General features: G+C 39.2%; 1 protein-coding gene across 15 annotated transcripts in view; it reads right to left on the bottom strand.

The window, feature by feature from the left end:
- MCTP1 (multiple C2 and transmembrane domain containing 1) overlaps window positions 1–19,073 on the bottom strand; it is a 264,386-nt gene that overhangs the window by 99,970 nt on the left and 145,343 nt on the right. For all 15 annotated transcript variants that reach the window (XR_013624092.1, XM_068122490.2, XM_068122489.2 and 12 more), the window contains 3 exons: window positions 18,634–18,795; window positions 14,475–14,611; window positions 8,661–8,847 (listed from right to left, as the gene is read on the bottom strand). Coding sequence is in view for 14 of the 15 variants with exons in the window: in XM_068122490.2 (XP_067978591.2) it covers window positions 8,661–8,847; window positions 14,475–14,611; window positions 18,634–18,795 (486 nt within the window). In the remaining variant the exon portion in view is untranslated. The remainder of the gene's footprint in view (window positions 1–8,660; window positions 8,848–14,474; window positions 14,612–18,633; window positions 18,796–19,073) is intronic.

The following is a 19,073-nucleotide window of genomic DNA, read 5'->3' as shown; positions in this document are numbered from 1 at the left end:
CTTGAGAAAAACAAACGTTTGTGAAAATCTTGAGGAAAACCAGTTTGTGAAAATCTTGAGAAAAACAAAAGTTTGTGAAAATCATGAGAAAAAACAGTTTGTGAAAATCTTGAGAAAAAACAGTGTGAAAATCATGAGAAAAAACAAAGTTTGTGAAAATCTTGAAAAAAAACCAGTTTGGGAAAATTCAGAGAAAAAACAAAGTTTGTGAAAATCTTGAGAAAAACCAGTTTGTGATAATCTTGAGAAAAACCTGTTTGTGATAATCTTGAGAAAAACAAACGTTTGTGAAAATCTTGAGAAAAAACAGTTTGTGAAAATCTCGAGAAAAACAAAAGTTTGTGAAAATCTTGAGAAAAAACAGTGTGAAAATCATGAGAAAAAACAAAGTTTGTGAAAATCTTGAGAAAAAACAGTGTGAAAATCATGAGAAAAAACAAAGTTTGTGAAAATCTTGAGAAAAAACAGTGTGAAAATCATGAGAAAAAACAAAGTTTGCGAAAATCTTGAGAAAAACCAGTTTGTGATAATCTTGAGAAAAACAAACGTTTGTGAAAATCTTGAGGAAAACCAGTTTGTGAAAATCTTGAGAAAAACAAAAGTTTGTGAAAATCATGAGAAAAAACAGTTTGTGAAAATCTTGAGAAAAAACAGTGTGAAAATCATGAGAAAAAACAAAGTTTGTGAAAATCTTGAAAAAAAACCAGTTTGGGAAAATTCAGAGAAAAAACAAAGTTTGTGAAAATCTTGAGAAAAACCAGTTTGTGATAATCTTGAGAAAAACCTGTTTGTGATAATCTTGAGAAAAACAAACGTTTGTGAAAATCTTGAGAAAAAACAGTTTGTGAAAATCTTGAGAAAACACAAAGTTTGCTAAAATCTTGAGAAAAAACAGTTTGCAAAAATCTTGAGAAAAAGCAAAGTTTGCGAAAATCTTGAGAAAAACAAAGTTTGCGAAAATCTTGAGAAAAACAAAGTTTGTGAAAATCTTGACAAAAACCAGTTTGGGAAAATTCAGAGAAAAAACAAAGTTTGCGAAAATCTTGAGAAAAACCAGTTTGTGATAATCTTGAGAAAAACAAACGTTTGTGAAAATCTTGAGGAAAACCAGTTTGTGAAAATCTTGAGAAAAACAAAAGTTTGTGAAAATCTTGAGAAAAAACAGTGTGAAAATCATGAGAAAAAACAGTTTGTGAAAATCTTGAGAAAAAACCAGTTTGTGAAAATCTTGAGAAAAACCTGTTTGTGATAATCTTGAGAAAAACAAACGTTTGTGAAAATCTTGAGAAAAACAAAAGTTTGTGAAAATCTTGAGAAAAAACAGTGTGAAAATCATGATAAAAAACAAAGTTTGTGAAAATCTTGCGACAAATCGTTCCCTGGCCAAACCTACGAGGTGGGAATAATTTGAGTTTCAAAGAAGTAATAGTTGCAGTCTCCTGAGTTTGAAATCTTAGCTTTATTTATTAACTAAAACTACGCACAATTGATTTTTCATTTTACAGTTTAGTTTTCTGTTTCATGATCATGTTTGAAAACAAGCAACTGGAAAATACTAAGTTATTGTACAATTTGTGTTGACATGTTTCCAAGCTGTTAACATGTAGTCAGACATGTAACCACGATAAGGGTCCTTTAACACATTCTCACTTTTTAGACAGAAACAAATAACTGAACAAGAAAAATATTTGATTTACAAAAATGTGTGCACTCAAATAAAAAGCTAAAAAGTTTTGTAGATAAATATTTGAAGTAGTTCGATTATTACCTCCGCCACCAAAGGTGGATGGAAGATATGTTTTCACCTCTGTCTGTCTGTATGTTTGTTTGTATGTTTGTTTGTGAACAGGATTTCTTAAAATGTTGTAGATGGATTTGGACGAAATTTTGTGGAGGTTCTGTATGTGACACGGACGAAATGATTATATTTTGGTGAAGATCCGGATCCGGATCTGGATCAGAATTTTTTTAAAGTGAATCTTCATCATTGAGAGATAGGGACAAAAACGATATACAGCACGATATCTCAAAAAGTTGTGGATGGATTCGGGAAAAAAAATGGTGGAGAGTTTGGGTGTCTGACAAGGAAGCATCGATTCGATTTTGGTGAATATCCGATTGCAGATCCGTATACGATAATTTTTTAATTTATTAAGTGATTCTTCACCATTGAGAGATAGGACTAAAAACGATATATAGTACAATATCTCAAAACGTTGTGGACAACTTATGACAAAACTTGGTGGATGACTTGGTTAGGCGAAAAGAACAAGCCAATTAGATTTTGGTTCACATTCAGATCCAGATCCGGATCAGTGGGATACGAAATGTAAACTGTTCAGCCTGGCAGAAATATGCGCTCTACCGAATGTCGTTCTAGTTCATTGAGTGAAAAGCAAAAGGAAACAAATTTAAAAGTATGTCAGAGTATGCCTGATGAAGCCTAGTGGTGGAAACAAGCATGGTGTTGGCTTAGCGGTTAAGGTGGCTGGCATGAGTTTGAGCCCCTGTCAGCCGTTGAATTAACACCAGGTTGGTTGACTCAGCGTGTCATCCTTCCGAGGTTGGCAAAATGAGAACCAGATTACTGGTTATAGAGATGCATTGCATCAGCGGCAGCCGCGCCCTCAGAAAATGATGCAACCAGCAGCTGCATGCTGCACATGAACCACCAGTGGTGGAAACAACAGTCTCCGCCAAAGCATATTTACCATACAGGGTAATTAAGTCACGGGAGGAAGGTATGTTACCCATCGTGACTGTGGCATATCTACATTCCAACCTTCCCATCCATTGCAGCCAATGCTCAGTGAAACGCAGGTAACGCTTCCCTGCTTGAAACCTCAACTACAAATGTACCGCAAAATTATGAGAGCTACTGAGATTTCCCCAGCATTGTAATTCCCATCCTTTGTTGTCATACTCCTAGATCATAATTAAAGCACATCGTATTCTTGTATGACAGCGATCAATTTCTTGCAACTGTATCTCCTTTACACTTAATTGGATGCCTTGATCAACGAATACATTGAATAACATCGACATCAAATACAATCAAATTGAATTAATCAAATATTAGGATCGTTCAAAATGTTCTCAGAACAAGTTGCTTTTGTAAATGTTCTAAGAAAAAGATACTTTAACAATAAACATCCAAAAAACATTTGTCCAAAAAAGACATGCCCAAAAAACACCAATTTTTTATTTTTGAATATATAAATAATTATTATAAGTACATGTTGTTAGTAAGAATAATTCTTCCTCAATATATATACATATATATATATATATATATATATATATATATATATATATAATAAATATATATATATATATATATATATATATATATATATATATATATATATATATATATATATATATATAATATATTTGTTTATTCAAAAAAGAAAACGTTGACATTTTTTGGTCAATTGTGAATATCTCTTTATCATATCATTTCAAACTCCCTCTGAATCCTATGATATAAAATAAGAAAATTATATGTGTATTATAATTACATGATATTCATACATATATATATATATATATATATATATATATATATATATATATATATATATATATATATATTATGAATCATATGTATATATATATATATATATATATATATATATATATATATATATATATATATATATATATATATATATATATATATTTTATATGTATATTATGAATTATATGTGTATTATAATTATGTTATATGAATTATATGTGAAAATTATAATTGTATGTGTATAAATCTGATACCTATAGAGTTGAAAACGGCTGGTCCAATCTCCACCAAATTTTTCATAAGTGATGGGGGTTGCCAGGGTCAGATCACGGGCAAAAAATAACCATTCCCACATCCACCACGCCTTGTGGGTAAGACACCTTGCGATCTTTACCTGTGCACATAGAACATTGCAAGTGTTTTACTGACCCCTGCCAGAGGGAGGGGAAATTACTAGCCAATCCTCAAAATATATTTGTCCCACCTCCTCCATCACTCCTTCCCAGATCCCCCTCCCCTTTCTCATCCCTCCCCACACCCAGGACACTCCCTGAGGGAGTGGGTTCAAACTGTACAAGCACATGTCTGATCATAATATAATCTAAAGCGACTTGGCCAATCAAGCGAGATGACTAGCAGGCATTTCCTGTACATGTGTAATAGTGCAAATAATCTTAACTACTGATTCATGCTGAAGGAAGCGGATATTGACACTGGAGAGAGCAGGTATTACAATTATCTGTAAACAAAACAACAGAGTAACTATAATGTCTTACAGTCAAAGTTTAGCAAAGCTTGCAGCACTGCCTGTGTAAGGACAAAACAAAATGCCATGTCATGATACATACCTTGCCATGATAAATATACAACTTTACAGAATTCTCCATATCAATATGAGACGTGCTAGAATTCCGCTAAAAGGTGGATTTCTGCTTCGTTTTGCCTCAAAACTGGCTCTTATTTTCATAAAAAAATAAATTCGCAACTTCCTAGAATGTGATGCAAAGGCTGAGAAAATGGGGACGAAAACATGATCTCACACTCAAAAAAAAACATTGATGAAAACGTTGTTTGTTTAGCACACATTTACAGAAACACGATTTCGAAATTCAACTTTTCAAATTGTTTTTGTAAAAGTTTTTGCAAAAATCTATTTACACCAGGCTGGGTGGTATAATGATTAGAAGAAGGTCTGCTCTGAGTCTTGGAGGCCAATGCTTTGAACCCTGGTTGAGTTATACGAAATGTAAAAAATGGCATGTTTGAAATGCTGCTTCCTTGCTTGACACTCAGCATTTAAAAAGGACAAAAAACCATATTTGGGCAACCATAGTGCAAACTAAATTTGTCAAATGGTCTCCTATTGAATTGAAGTTCATTTTAAGGGAACTTACCTACCGTATAAAACACAATGTCAGTTTGTGTGTTTGTACAGATGTCTGTCCCCCTTCATAAGGGTAGGTTTTAAAGGCCAATCTTTTAACACGAATGTGTGTTCAATACGGTCTATTTTTGGGGATCAAACAAACTCGAAAAACATTTTTCATAAAAGAGTAATTATGTCTATTCTATTGGAAATGTAGACGGTGGCTTGCAAACCGAGCCTCAAGGGCAGTGTACAGAAGCGTTTTTTAAAATAACAATAAATACAATGCTCAGGGAGGTGAAATTCGCTGCAAGTGATGGGTAAGATGCGCCGAGTAAGCTAAGTGATAATTTACCTCCGTATGATGTCTAATAAATAAAGAAGATATAAGCACACCTGATACTCGGCCGAGGCTTCAGACGTTGGCATGTTCACGAGGCTGCACCGTCGAGTAAACTGTTGCAACCCGTAATTTTGATGGGCTTTTTACTACTATTATTACAGTATGCCAACATTTTTACAAAAACAATTTGAAGAAAAGTTAAATAGGAGGTATTAATATTTAAATAGGAGTTAAATAGGAGTACCCACCCTACGGGCGAGGCTTCAATTGGGAGGCCCAAATGAAAAGGTAAAATATCAGTAAGAATAATGCGTAAGAATAAGAATATATGATAGCGTAAGAATAATATTTAATGACCATTAAATGAATGAATGAATGAATGAATGTTATGAATAATGCCATGGCGTCACATTGGCAGCAGTGACAATATAAAAATGTTTGCCAAGATCATCAAAGAGAGAAAAGGAACTTTTATCAGCAATGTCATCAATCCTGAATTTCCAAGCTGAAGAAGAGGTACAAAATCATTCCATTTTTTTTTCCGAAAGAAACGCGTACAGTTGATATCATGATTTGAAACATGATGGAATAATATTTACCAATATGAACAGTGATGTGGTTTTTTTTTATTGAAATTCAAAAAATACTGTTTAGATTTTGACGATTTGCGTGTGATATTTAACGGATGTTTATATAAATCGCGCCTCCAAATTGAAGCCCCACCATTAGGGTCATATATAATGGTGATACAACAATTTTTACCGCTTTGCTTTGAAGAACGGGAATGAAGGGGGAGGAGCGTGTTAATATGTCTAGTTGAAGGCTTTGGGTGGTGATGGGGTTTGAAGCCAGATTTTAATCTTACAGCCACCATCTTGGTGCTCACTGTCACTGCGATGCGAAGCGAAAGACGCCTCAGCGCTGTCACATTCACAATCGCTATGTCGTATGTACTCCCGATACGTGTTTCCTTCATTGTAAAAACTACCAAATCAACAGTTAAAATGATTTTGAGCCGATAGCTGTCAGCAAGATCGATGGAGACAGCGATCTGTTAGAGTATACACCGCCCAAATAGCTATGTGGAATTCTCTCATGTAGAAATTAAACGTCGTTTGAACTTTGGCCGAGGTCATTATTTACTTTTAATGAAGCTTATATACGAATCGAAAAGAAGATAATTGGTTTTGGGTCATCCTTTCCGCATATCTCATGGGATTGTGAGTTGGAGAGACGGCCGTGATGGCGGGGAGGGGGTTGGAATTTTCTCAAGCAGGGATTCAACCCGTGTCCTTATAAAAGGTCTTTGTCCGAGGTCACCGGGTCTGATCGGTGCAGTCGTGCAGCGATCGGTGCAGCCGTTTGTGCGGCACCCGGGAAAACAACATGGTCACAATGAAAACATCGTCACAATGAACGTTATGCAAATGCGAATGTTAAGCGGGAGTCCAAACCTGAGAATGCTGGAGACCAAAGCTGAAATTGGGAAAACAATATAACCTATTTTACTCCTGGAGATCCCAGGATTACCCACCCAAAATATCGTTGCGATCGGTTCAGCTGTTTTTGCGGTACCTTCGAACAGACAGACAGACAGACAGACAGACAGACGGACGGACATTTAGTGAATTATAGTAAGATGTGATTCTCATCTTTCCATCCGATATGGTACACTCTTAGAGCTACCCCTCTTCCGATCATTAATTCCTTTAATTTTCCAAGATGTATCTCATTTCCAAATTCTTTCCACAATGTGAAATGACAACTGTAACTAATAGATATACCTTAGAAAAGATGAGCACAAATATTAGATATCCTTAAAGCTTTAAATATTTAATATCATTAAAGCAGATATTAAATGTAAAGAAGATGAGATTGAGGACAAATATTAGATATCCTTAAAGCTTTAAATATCTTTAAATTTTTATTATCTTTACAGAAGATATTAAATGTAAAGAAGATGAGATTTTGGACAAATATTAGATATCCTTAAAGCATTAAATATCTTTAAATATTTAATATCTTTAAAGAATATATTTAATGTAAAGAAAGTGAGAGTTAGAACAAATATTACATATCCTTAAAGCATTAAATATCTTTAAATTTTTAATATCTTTAAATGAGATATTAAATGTAAAGAAGATGAGATTTAGGACAAATATTAGATATCCTTAAAGCATTAAATATCGTTAAATATTTAATATCTTTACAGAAGATATTAAATGTAAATAAGATGAGATTTAGGACAAATATTAGATATCCTTAAAGCTTTCAATATCTTGAAATATTTAATATCTTTAAAGAGGATATTAAATGTAAAGAAGATGAAAGCTCGGATAGTATTAAGCTAAGGGTCTTTCAGTCAAATAATATTTATCCCCACACCTTTTGAAAAAATCTGGGGATATTGTAATCGGCTCCGTCTCTGTCTGTCTATCTGTCTGTCTGTCTGACTGTATCTGTCTGATACGTCCGTCCGTTCATCATGCTATCTTTTTCGAAACAGTTGGGCAGAAAGTCACCAAACTTAGTAGTTATGATTACCACATGGCAAGAGGGTGAAGGTTCAATGTCATTTTTGGCCCCACAACATATAGCGGGGTCAAAAGGTCAAATACTGAAAAATGCAATTACGGGCACATTCTAAAACATTTTTAAAGGAAACTTTGTATATGCAATCAGCATTGCGGGTCAAATTAAATATGCAATGATTTTTTGGATTTGACCTTGGGTTCATGCCCCAGAGTTGGGGTCTTTGGTCACGGGGTCAAAATTGGAAAAATATATTTTTAAAGTTCTGGTGGAATTTTATGCCATCTTTCAACTTTGCTTGAGATGGGAAGCATGGGAACTTACAATGGCATGCCATCGACTTTGCTCTGATTAATATATGGAATGGTCTCTCTGGAAAGGTAGTGGCAGTAGAGGGTGTAGGTCGCTTTAACTTGGAATTAGATAGGTACCTCAACGCATTGGAGATAGAAGGGCACAGGGATATTGGCAGGACTTGTAGGTAGCTTGTGTATGGATGAGTGATGGTTTATGGGGTTGTTGTCGCACGAACATGTTGGGCTGAATGACCTCCGCCTGTGCCAAGGATCTGTGTGTGTATCCTTGAGTACTTTTAAACCTTATTTGATAGCATGCTCCAGCAAACCCACTTTTCTAATTAGCTCAGGTGTATGTAAGAGCTTGGAAATACACCTCACACCAATTAGAAAAATAATAGACAAAGGACAAATCAATACAATGTATGGAATTTGAGCTTGAGATTTTAGCATAATGAACTCGGTGTGAAAATGGGGACACCAAATAGACCAACCCAAACTGCATGTTATTACAACACACTATAGAAAACATGAGATGAAAACACTGTAGGCAAGTGAATAGTGGCATATGTTTCCCAACAACAAACATCAGAGCTAACCTACATAACGATTGACGATGGCAGCACGCTCTCTGGGGTCTTCCAGTGGGCAGGCGCTCAACTCAGTGATGGAGACTGTACATGATGCAGTGAGGGTGAGGAGGATCAATAACGAACCAGTATTCTCAGTAAGTGTGAGCTCCATTCGGTGAGTACGTTCTCTTTCAATCTCAAGCAGGTCCACCTGGCACCTGAACAATGAGATGTTGGTCCAGGTTAATATCCTATGTTCTTGGGCAGTTATTGATACAGTAATTGGTCTTTATTTTGTTCATACCCTCATATCAGATCATTACCATTATGTAATTGAGTCTTAATGAGTTGAATGGAAGTCTGAGTCCAATGGGGTTGAGACCCGACATCTATTATCTGAGTGAAATTCCAGCAAAATCGGGACTCAAGTTGGAATTGAGTTAAAGTCCATAACTCAAGCCCAAAATCACAAAATAGAAGCAAATTGTGTGATTTAGACTACCCATAATCTGAGAGCATCTACCTGATTGTTATACATGCAATAAATAAATCTACCTGATCTGATCACATAAATATCATGAAACTGGGGTTCAAAGTTCAAAGTGCAGTTACTGCATTCCATTGACCCCTTGATTGTCTACTGATTTCCTTCAAGTTTATCTGAAAGTATGGTGATGTCTCATAATGTCCTATTCCGGCATGTGCTGCATGCAAACTCCATCATAGGCCCTAGACATTGCTAAAATAATTAAACAGAAGAAAGCATCATTTCTGATTCATTCATTATATGCAACCAAAGAGGTATCTAATAAAGCATTGATATACATCATATAATGCATTTCCAATTAGAGTGTGCAAGACCTGTTAAAATGGTCCAATGATGTTGATATCACAGTTAATGCCTCAGGCCCCTTGTCCCCACTCACTCCGTTTTGTACAGAATGATGACACACAAAACTGACGACGTTCACTCTAAATATGTGTAGACTGCCTGCCCTCTGCTGGTGCAATTTTGAGGTGCAAGCCTCATTGTGAAATGCAAGGAATGAACATTAATAAAGCATTGTACAACAACAGTCTCTTAGCAAGGGTTATGGTTATTGTGTCTTCGCAAGGTCTGGATGGTTTGCAATTGCTCTCCCAGATTTTGGTGTTTACTGGTCTTTAATTATCTGGTGTTTACTGGTAATAAATCTGATGCCTTATGTTCTGTGTTAAAGCGCGTTGGTTTTACCGAAGCAGTTTCTTGGCCTTGAGTCATGCTGGGCGGTTTGCCATCCCTCTCCCAACAGTAGTTATGGCAGGAATTTGAAATTTGGCCACGGTGCTGGCGATAGCTCATCTACTCCTAACAAAGGACACCGTGGGATGTTTAACGTCCAAAAACTGATGCCGGCAGATGGAACACCAGTTTAACAGAGTTGAGACTTGAAGGCCAAAATAAGTATTCTTTTTGAGGTGTAGAATTATGTTCCATTGTGAGGATAGAGTGTGAGCTCATTTATTTTGATCTTTGTTTGCAATGCATTGTTGAGAACAATTCCACAAAAGCTATCACAATGGCTTTACCTTTGCTCTGTTTGTGTTGCCTATGTAATGTCCAGGCAAGGTGATGTAATTAAGCACAAGCCAAACAATTCTAAACAAGGATGACCGCACTGTGGTCACAACTTGTGACAAAATCTGGTAACGGGCGATTGGAAAATGTTAATTTAATGCGCAATTAAATAATTAATTCGACATCTCTCATCCATGTCACCCTCCCCCCAGTTATATCAGAACGAGCCGATTCGTCACACAGTCATATATTGTTTAACCCCAATATGGGGCAGTTCAAAATTATGTAATGATATTTTTATGGAGGCATGTAATGTGTGTGCTGACGAGCTCCATTGAACCTTACTAATAATTTTTATTCGACATCGATTACATTTTTCAGTGTCCCTCATCATGAATAACACTCGACACAAACAAATCCAATGAAATATGACACAACAAACCCGGGCAGTGTATAATCAGCAGATGCCTTCAGGCCTGATATCTTAGGTCCACCAGAAAACCAAGATAGCAGTCATATAATTTTGTTTGGGTGCCACGGTGGGTGAAGTCGAGCAACAAATATGGGTGAGGTCTAGAAGCTGTCGGACCAATGGGTGCACATTTCAAAAATGGACCCCAACAATTACCACAACAACAAAAACAACCATGCGGAGCTCTTGTAGTCCACGACACGTCACAGGTAAAAGTAAGCAATCAAAAATTACTTTCAGGTTGTGAGATTTACTTGAGAAATCTAACTGTAAAAAAATTGATGAAAGTTATGATTCATATATATTGGGACATCATGATAAGAAATTCAAATCAAATACTGGAAATCAATGCGACGTTGTGCCAATCACCAAATAGGCTTCAGATGGAAAAGATCTGGTTTAAAATGGTCGTTATTTTTCTGTGACGTAAAGGTGTTACATGAAGATATATGGTGAATGACCAGTGACGAATGCTGTTGAGAGTCACGATGTTGGAACCCATCTGTGGATCGGTCCCATCGGCCGATGGGTCTGACCCATCTGTGGATGCACGAGAAATGACAATGCAGACCCATCGGCCGATGGGTCTGCGCCATCTGCGGATGTGTTGTTCACCTTGAAGGAATGTGTATGCATCAATGGTGGATGAGTATGTTTATTTGAACCTAAAAATAAGCAATTGATGTCATAAATGTTTATAAAGCACTCCGTGACATGTGGTTTGTCGATAACCGTTTGTCGATAAGATAAAAATAAGATAATGTCGCTCCATTTAAAAACGCTGGTCTACTTCGCTGGTGGCACTGGCAGACTCAGCTCTCCATTGTTTATATAGCAATGTTGAAATAACGCTGAAAAAAACGCTGAAATATGTGTTGTTCATAAATAGATGGGTAGAAATAGATAATAAAACATTTAAAAATCATCTCTGTTAAATTCCTACCACATGTAATTCCAATGACTGTGTACCTGATTGAAGAGCACCATTCTGTCAACACATTCCTTCAAGGTGAACAACACATCCGCAGATGGCGCAGACCCATCGGCCGATGGGTCTGCATTGTCATTTCTCGTGCATCCACAGATGGGTCAGACCCATCGGCCGATGGGACCGATCCACAGATGGGTTCCAACAACGATACCACTGCTGCTCACATGATTGATGAAGAAGAACTTCCCCAAGTGCCCGGTTCAACGCATAGGATAAATTGAAGTGGAGCCCTGCTCCCTTTTGGTTTAGTTGCAGTGCCAAGACTCTCTCCCAAATGGATTCCTTTACTCCATTCTCAAACCACCTGTTTTCCCTGTCCAATATGCTTTGATGCTAAAGATATAGCCGATGGATTGTAGATGAGAATACACCGCAGATTCTGGAATATTTTCTGCAGGGCTCAGCCTACGATGATGTCCTGTCAGGGCTTTCAGGGACTGTTGTGTCTCTTCTTCTCCTCCTCTTCCCTTTATAAGGGGTGAGGTCCAATGGTACCAAGCTTCTGCCCTGCCTTGACCAGATACTCCACCACTTCCCTCTATCCTCAGCCAACTCTCTCCATTCCCCAACCACCCCACCTTACTGATATCCCTCTTCACACAATCCTCCTATCAAAACCTAGGTCTACCACTTTTCCTCTTGCCTTGCTCCTTCAACCTATCTGCTATCTTTGCCATTCTCTTTTCCCCCATCCACACCAAATATTCAGCCCATTTCAGCCCGTATTTCACCAATCTCCCCGTCAAGCTCATTTGCACACCAATCTCCTCCCTCAGTTCATCCATTCTCATTCTATCCATCCTCTTCACTCCTGACCCAGGTCATTACTCCTGACCCAGTTGTTATAGCAAACCTGCTGCCTCTGTTGTTGTTCCTCTGTCAATGCCACCATTTCCAAACCGTAAAGGTAGGTCGGTGTTACACACGACATCAGAACCTTCCCTTTCAATTACCTTGATAGCTTCCTTCTGCCATTAATCCCTCCACCCTCCTCCACACCTCTGTTTCTGACTTACTCTCCTTGGTCACTGTTCCCCACAGATACTCAAACCTATTTCCCTGTCTGATCTCCACCCCCCTCCAACCTGATATTCATTTATTTTTTCTGCTGCCCAACCCACATCACCTCGGTCTTATCCACGCTCATCTTCAGCTCATGTTTCTCAAATGCCATCTTCCACTTCCCCAGGACTTCATGCATCTCCTGCCCACTCTCCACCACAACAGCCAAATCGTCCGCATACAACATCCTCCCCAGAATACTCATCATGTTTCCCTTCCTGTTTACCAGCTTCATCACCATGATAAACAAGAGTGCGCTGAGGGAGCTTTCCTGCCTCAACCTGATGTTCACACTGAATTCCTCAGACATCCTAGAACCAATCAAAACTCGTCCCCCCGTTCCCTTGTACACCCCTTCCAACAAACTAAGTTCTGCTTCCGGCACTGCCATCCATCTCAATGTCGATATCACCATTTCTCTCAGGACAGTGTTGTAGGCCTTCTCCAGATCCACAAATCTCAACACCATTTCACCTTGCACCTCCAACCTCTTCTCCACCAGCGGTCTCAGGGTGAACATCCCATCTGTAGTCCCCCTACACTTTCTAAACCTCTGCTGCTGCTATCCACACCTCCTCCTTTGTGATCTCCACAAACTCCACTTTCCTCTCGACATAACTCGCTAGTTCAAGCTCGCCATTGCTTCCTCCCTGATTCAACAGCTCTTTGAAATATCTTTCCCACACCTTCAATACTGCACCCTTTTCTGTCACTAGTCTCCCGCCACCATCCTTAATGACTGCCTCCTCCCCCTCCTCTTCTTGTCCTTTCTATCATTATCCCTGTCCGAAGACAACTTATAGATTATCCTCTTCCCACCATCCTCTTCCAACTTATTGTATACCTCCTCTTCCATATCATTCCTCATCTTATATCCAGAGCTCTCCTTGCTTCTTTCTTCTTTTGCCCATACAGGTGCAGCAGCCCCGCATCTGGTTGCCTCCCTCCATTCTTGATCCTCTCTATCCTCTTTCAAACCTCCTTCTTTTCACCAATTGCTTTCACTACTTCCTCTGTCCAACACACCTGGTTTCTTTCCCTCGACGATGCACCCTTCCCTTCCACACAAACTAATTTCGGCAGATGGAACTCCAGTTTATGTGGTGTGTTTGTGTGTGTGTGTGTGTGTGTGTGTGTGTGTGTGTGTGTGTGTGTGTGTGTGTGTGTGTGTGTGTGTGTGTGTGTGTCAATTCTGTTACAGCTACTCAATGAGCATTTGACCTTGTAAACAAATGTAGAGAAAATAATAAAGGAATTGTAATTTTTGCAATGCATTAAAAATAACCCACTAATAACCACAAAAACAGAAATTAGTTGCAGGAAATGAGGACATTAAATTGGTATTATAGTTCCTCGATTTCAATACTAACAGGCATTTCAATAATTTTCAATAATTTCAATACTAGGTCTTCCTCTTAATTGAAAATATGTGCCTGGTGTTGGCTTAGCGGTTAGGGTGCCGGCTTGGGATCCTAGGATCCTGGGTTCGAATCCCGGTCGATCGCTGAACTAACACCAGTGGGGTTGACTCAGCCTGTCATCCTTCCGAGGTCGGCAAATCGAGTACCAGTTCACTGGTAATTCCCTGTGTGTCGCAAGAGGCGACCAACAGGGTTGGCGGCAGGAAGGGCATCCGGCCATAAAACATTGCTTCAAAAAGGGGACCACGGTGCCCAAAAAGGCCAAACCCTGCTCTGCAGGGAAAATGGCCTCTAAAGGGGGTTCCTCCTAGCTGAATAAGTTGCACACAGGATGCAATCACCTTCCAATGCATTCGTCTCTTCGACTGAATCCAGACACCTTGAGCCAGACTTCAATATCGAGCGTCGTGCCCCTGTCTTGGTAGAGGTGAAGTTCGAATTGTTCGCGCCACTGAGGGTTGGAACCCCTTGGTACGGTCTGCACAAAGAAAAAAACGAAATAAAGACATTTCAAAGATCACATCTCTCTTCTTTACTCCTCACTTAACAGAGTGGGAATAATTGTTTCAACAGCCAATTAAGAGCTCCATAAACATCTAACATCTTCATTCAGCCTCATTATAGCATTCTCCCACAGCGTGTGTACAATTAAATGAATAAGAGACTTTCGAATGAAGAGATAACAGTATAAACTGTCACACTCTTCAACTTGACCTTTTTGCATCAGTGGCGAAATTAATGTATTTTGAAGCAGAGACATTGGAGCACCACATGCAGCCTTTCAACCATAATCGTTCATACTTCACACGGTATGGGATTGCAAACTATTCGTGGGCCAAGACTTATGTAAAAGCAAAGTAATCTACAATATCACTTTACATTTTGAAATTTAACAAAGCTTAGGCAATTTTAGTGCTACAGCATAACAACAACACAGCATTCTAGAAAGCTGTGAAATAATATTGTTGGATTTCTAAATCAAGGATAGATTTTGTAACACAAAATAAAGTGTAAAGACATGGAGCCTATCTTGTGCTGATGAGCGTCAATGAGAGTGAAACAATTAGTGGAGCGGATAGGCAAAACAATTGTGCATCTTATGACCAGAGCATGAAACTCCGCACCTATTATCTTTATACCATAAGGATTTTATTTGAGATGTGGAGACATTTAGTATTTCACTTTGTATGTCCTTGAGAGGTCAATGACCTCACTCACGGAAGATCACTATTTTTGTTGTACCGCTCGACATCATGCACGTCTTTAAACTTGAGAGAAATGCATATGGTATCCTAATAAAGGTATTTTACTTCAATCCAGTGTGTCTGTGATTATTTCGATGTGTAAAGGTATGCCTTAGTGTTATTTACTATGACTTCAAATCAGAAGATATTTCATTTATCTGGCATCTTCTTAGATGTGTATGATATGTTCATACTTAACCTGGGTAATTGCACTAACATGATATTCTTTTATGTTGCAGGTAATACTCCTTCTGCATGAACAAGACATGTACTACTCCAAGTTCTAACAGCAATCCTCTGAAACTCTTACTCCCTGGTGGTGGCTATATCTGTAGAAACTGCATTATGCCTTCTCCTTTTACTCTACTTACCATGTCAAAGCGCCATATTCTCATAGACCCAAAACAGCCTTGTACACCCAAGCAAGCCAAGTCCTACTCCAAAACTAACTCGAGAGCTTTGTGTTCTTTGCCAAGCTTAAACAGAAGAAGCCCTCCAGTGTCCAGCGAAATCGACCAAGACACCAGAGGGTAGTGCCTATGTATTCCTGGTAAAGAACCTTCTGCAGTTTCAGGACCTCGGCCAGATGCCAATGGAACTGAATCAGGACAGACTAAAAGATGGATTGGTGTGGAGGCCATTTTGAAGTCCAACAATGCCCAATGGCACTAAACCTGCAGGCTAAAGTTTAACAACAAAATGCTCGAAAGACAAGTACTACAGAGATCAGCAGAACAGCAGCAATGTGGTGCACCCACACCACACCACAGACAAAGACACAACAGCCGTTCTGCTCACAGTCACCCTAAACTGGCATAGCCTGTATGTTTCTTCTACAATGCACCAGCTGGCTCAGCAGACCTACATGAAGCGTCAACTTACCAGATAGACAGGAATGTTAGGAAGTGTGCCTTGGAACTGGATAACACAAAGCTGCTGGCAAAGCTTGTCCCAGGGGACATGATTGCTTTGGAAGCAACGTACCATAGCAACTGCTTGCGTGCACTCGACAACAGAGCAAGAAAGTGTGCACCAAAGGAAGCACACACAGATGAGGACTGTCTTCATGGCATTGCTTTTGCAGAGATGTTGACATTAATGCATGGCATGCTTGATGAGGATGGCTCTCCCGCATTCAAGCTGGCAGACATGGTTGAATTATACAGTGGTTTGCCGAGAGATATTCGACAAAAGGCTCTCGTTTGATCACTATATGTGGCATTCAAAATCCATGGCGTCACACGAAAGAGAAGGCTCAGTGAAACATCTTCAATCTAGGCCTGTGTGTCTCATATGCCCATCTTCTGCAAGTCACCTCAGACATTGCAAATGGAATCTGCCAACGCTTCAGTGCGGAAGTTGTGTGTCCACCCAAGATGCATCATGGTATCTTCACAACAGGGACAGTGGATAACATTGACTAAAACCCCAGCTCTGCAACTGCCAAAGATTCATTCCATGGCGCAGGCATTTCTCCCATGCAGCATTCATCACATGAGGTTGCAGGCTTTGACTGTGGTGTGCCAGTTATGATGATGCAAATGAAGAGCTTGTGCTCCTGCCGGCAGATATCAGGAAGCAGTCTATGGCGGCACTAATAGAGCGCTTTGTGGTCCTCATGTACGACCGAACCAGTGACACAGCTGAAGTCAATGATGCAAGGAAGCAGCTCTTCACACAAATCCAGAAGCCTCGAGAGAACATACCTCCAGCACAGGCAGCACTCAAGCAACATGTGAAACGGGCCTGTTACCAGGCCCACAGATGGAACCAGGCTTTGGACCTGATCCCCAAGCTGCCAGATCCATCTGGGTGGGGCTGGAGGAAAGAAGCAACAGAATGGCAGCCACTGTGGACCACTCTCCCAGAAGCCTTAAAGGCATGCTATGACTTGATGCACGATGCATCCAATAAGGGGTGCACTGGTCGCTTCAATATGTACCAAGGCAGCACTTATGTGTACTGCACCGTGCTTCTGTTCAGGAGCCTGTCAGAACGAGAGTGAAGTATTTGTTTCTATGCCATATAGGCATTTATAAGGTGGTTGCATTTGTGAAATTCCAAGGAAATTGGGTCCAAGAACTGGAATAATATTGCACATGTAAGAATCGTGCATAAACATCTTCCGAGGTCACTGATCCCATATAATTCAATGTGTAGATCCCATATAATTCAATATTGTTGCCAATATTATTGTGTAACCGAACTTATATGTGGATATAATATATTATATTCAATAATATATATATAACCGAACTTCTGGAGAGCCTCTGAGGGGTTATCATCTGAAAAGGATTGTGCATTGCATTGTAATTACAATTAATGGTATAAAAATCATGAGAATCTTGTCTTGAGTTCATTGACCTGTCACTACCCCCAGGGATGAGATCTGAAGTGCCTCTACAACTGAAAACAATCCGTATGGTATATCCTAAGAGTGCTGAAAATTTCATGCTTTAGTCATGAATTGCACAGTCCCTTTCATATTTGAGCTTACCGACCTCACTAAATTGTTCATGGGTATCTTGCTTAGCTGAGCCTTGGCACAAAGGAAAGACTGGAAGGACAGGCCAGAAGTATACAGACTACCATCTGAGCTGCCTCGTGTCTCTCCTAGGTTTGAATCTTGGCCCAGCTATAAACTCTCATCCTAGTGTTTCACAGATATGGCAATTGATCAAGCTGTGCGCCGTCCCTCGATGGACACTAAACTGAGCGTCCCCTCTACATGTCCTTCCCGAAGAGAAAGCGAGCCTGACCAAAGTCCAAATTTCTGCTCTGCAAGTTACAGCATCAGCAGCACAGTCGTGTCTCCAGCAAATGATGCAACCAGCAGCAATGTGATGCACATGAAAGGAGAAGAAGGCAAAAAGTACAACTTTCTGTTGCCCAATGTCCTTGAGAAAGAGACATAATGAATGCGACTCATTGAACAGTCATTATAAGTATAATAGATCATGAAAAGATACAATCGTCTTGGCCTAATTGGTTTTAAATAGCAAGACCAGCTGCCTCACAGATACATTATGATATTGCATTGCCAGTGTTTTCTGTAAAGGTGAAGAAAACCTAGTCCATGCAAAAGTAATTTTAAAAAATGCTCAAAAGCAAATTTTAAGGAGGAAAGAAGTCATGTATTGGATTATGACCATGATTAAAACCATGTTTTACATCAATGGTGGTGCGGCTCCCATTCTCGCCAGTTGGTGAAATGTGTTTGCTATGTGGTAAAGCAGACATGTGTTGTTTTCATTACCTTGCTCTTGTACTTTGAGCCACAAAGACGAAACTTGACAAAAGGGTCACCACCCAGCAGGCTATCTCCGGAAAGCTGAATGTCCCGGCCTTCAATTAGCGTCACGCTAACAATGCCGCTCCAGAGCTGCGACTTGCGATGGATGTCTGATAGTCTGAAACTCTGGAGTGGGTGAAGAGAGGATGATCATGTCATGACATTAATCGTTGCAAAAAAGTTGTGACAACATGAAAAACTTGACTGGGTGACGATACAATTTGTCCGAGGTAAATATCTGAACCTTCAAGACGTTTTCCATTCCTAATCTTTTTAACCTGAGACCAGTATTCAATAAGAGCAAGGTGTGCAGCAAATAAACTTGAGTCAAGTTATAAATGAATAACATCATTAATGAATGCCTGCCTCAGAAATGAAATTATTTCTAGATGTTCCGAATGTTA

This window comes from Myxine glutinosa, chromosome 7, assembly GCF_964187855.1.
Source record: "Myxine glutinosa chromosome 7, kmMyxGlut1.1, whole genome shotgun sequence".
NCBI lineage: Eukaryota > Metazoa > Chordata > Myxini > Myxiniformes > Myxinidae > Myxine > Myxine glutinosa.
The sequence above is the reverse complement of the archived record's forward strand: the minus strand, read 5'-3'. Positions and strand labels throughout refer to the sequence as shown.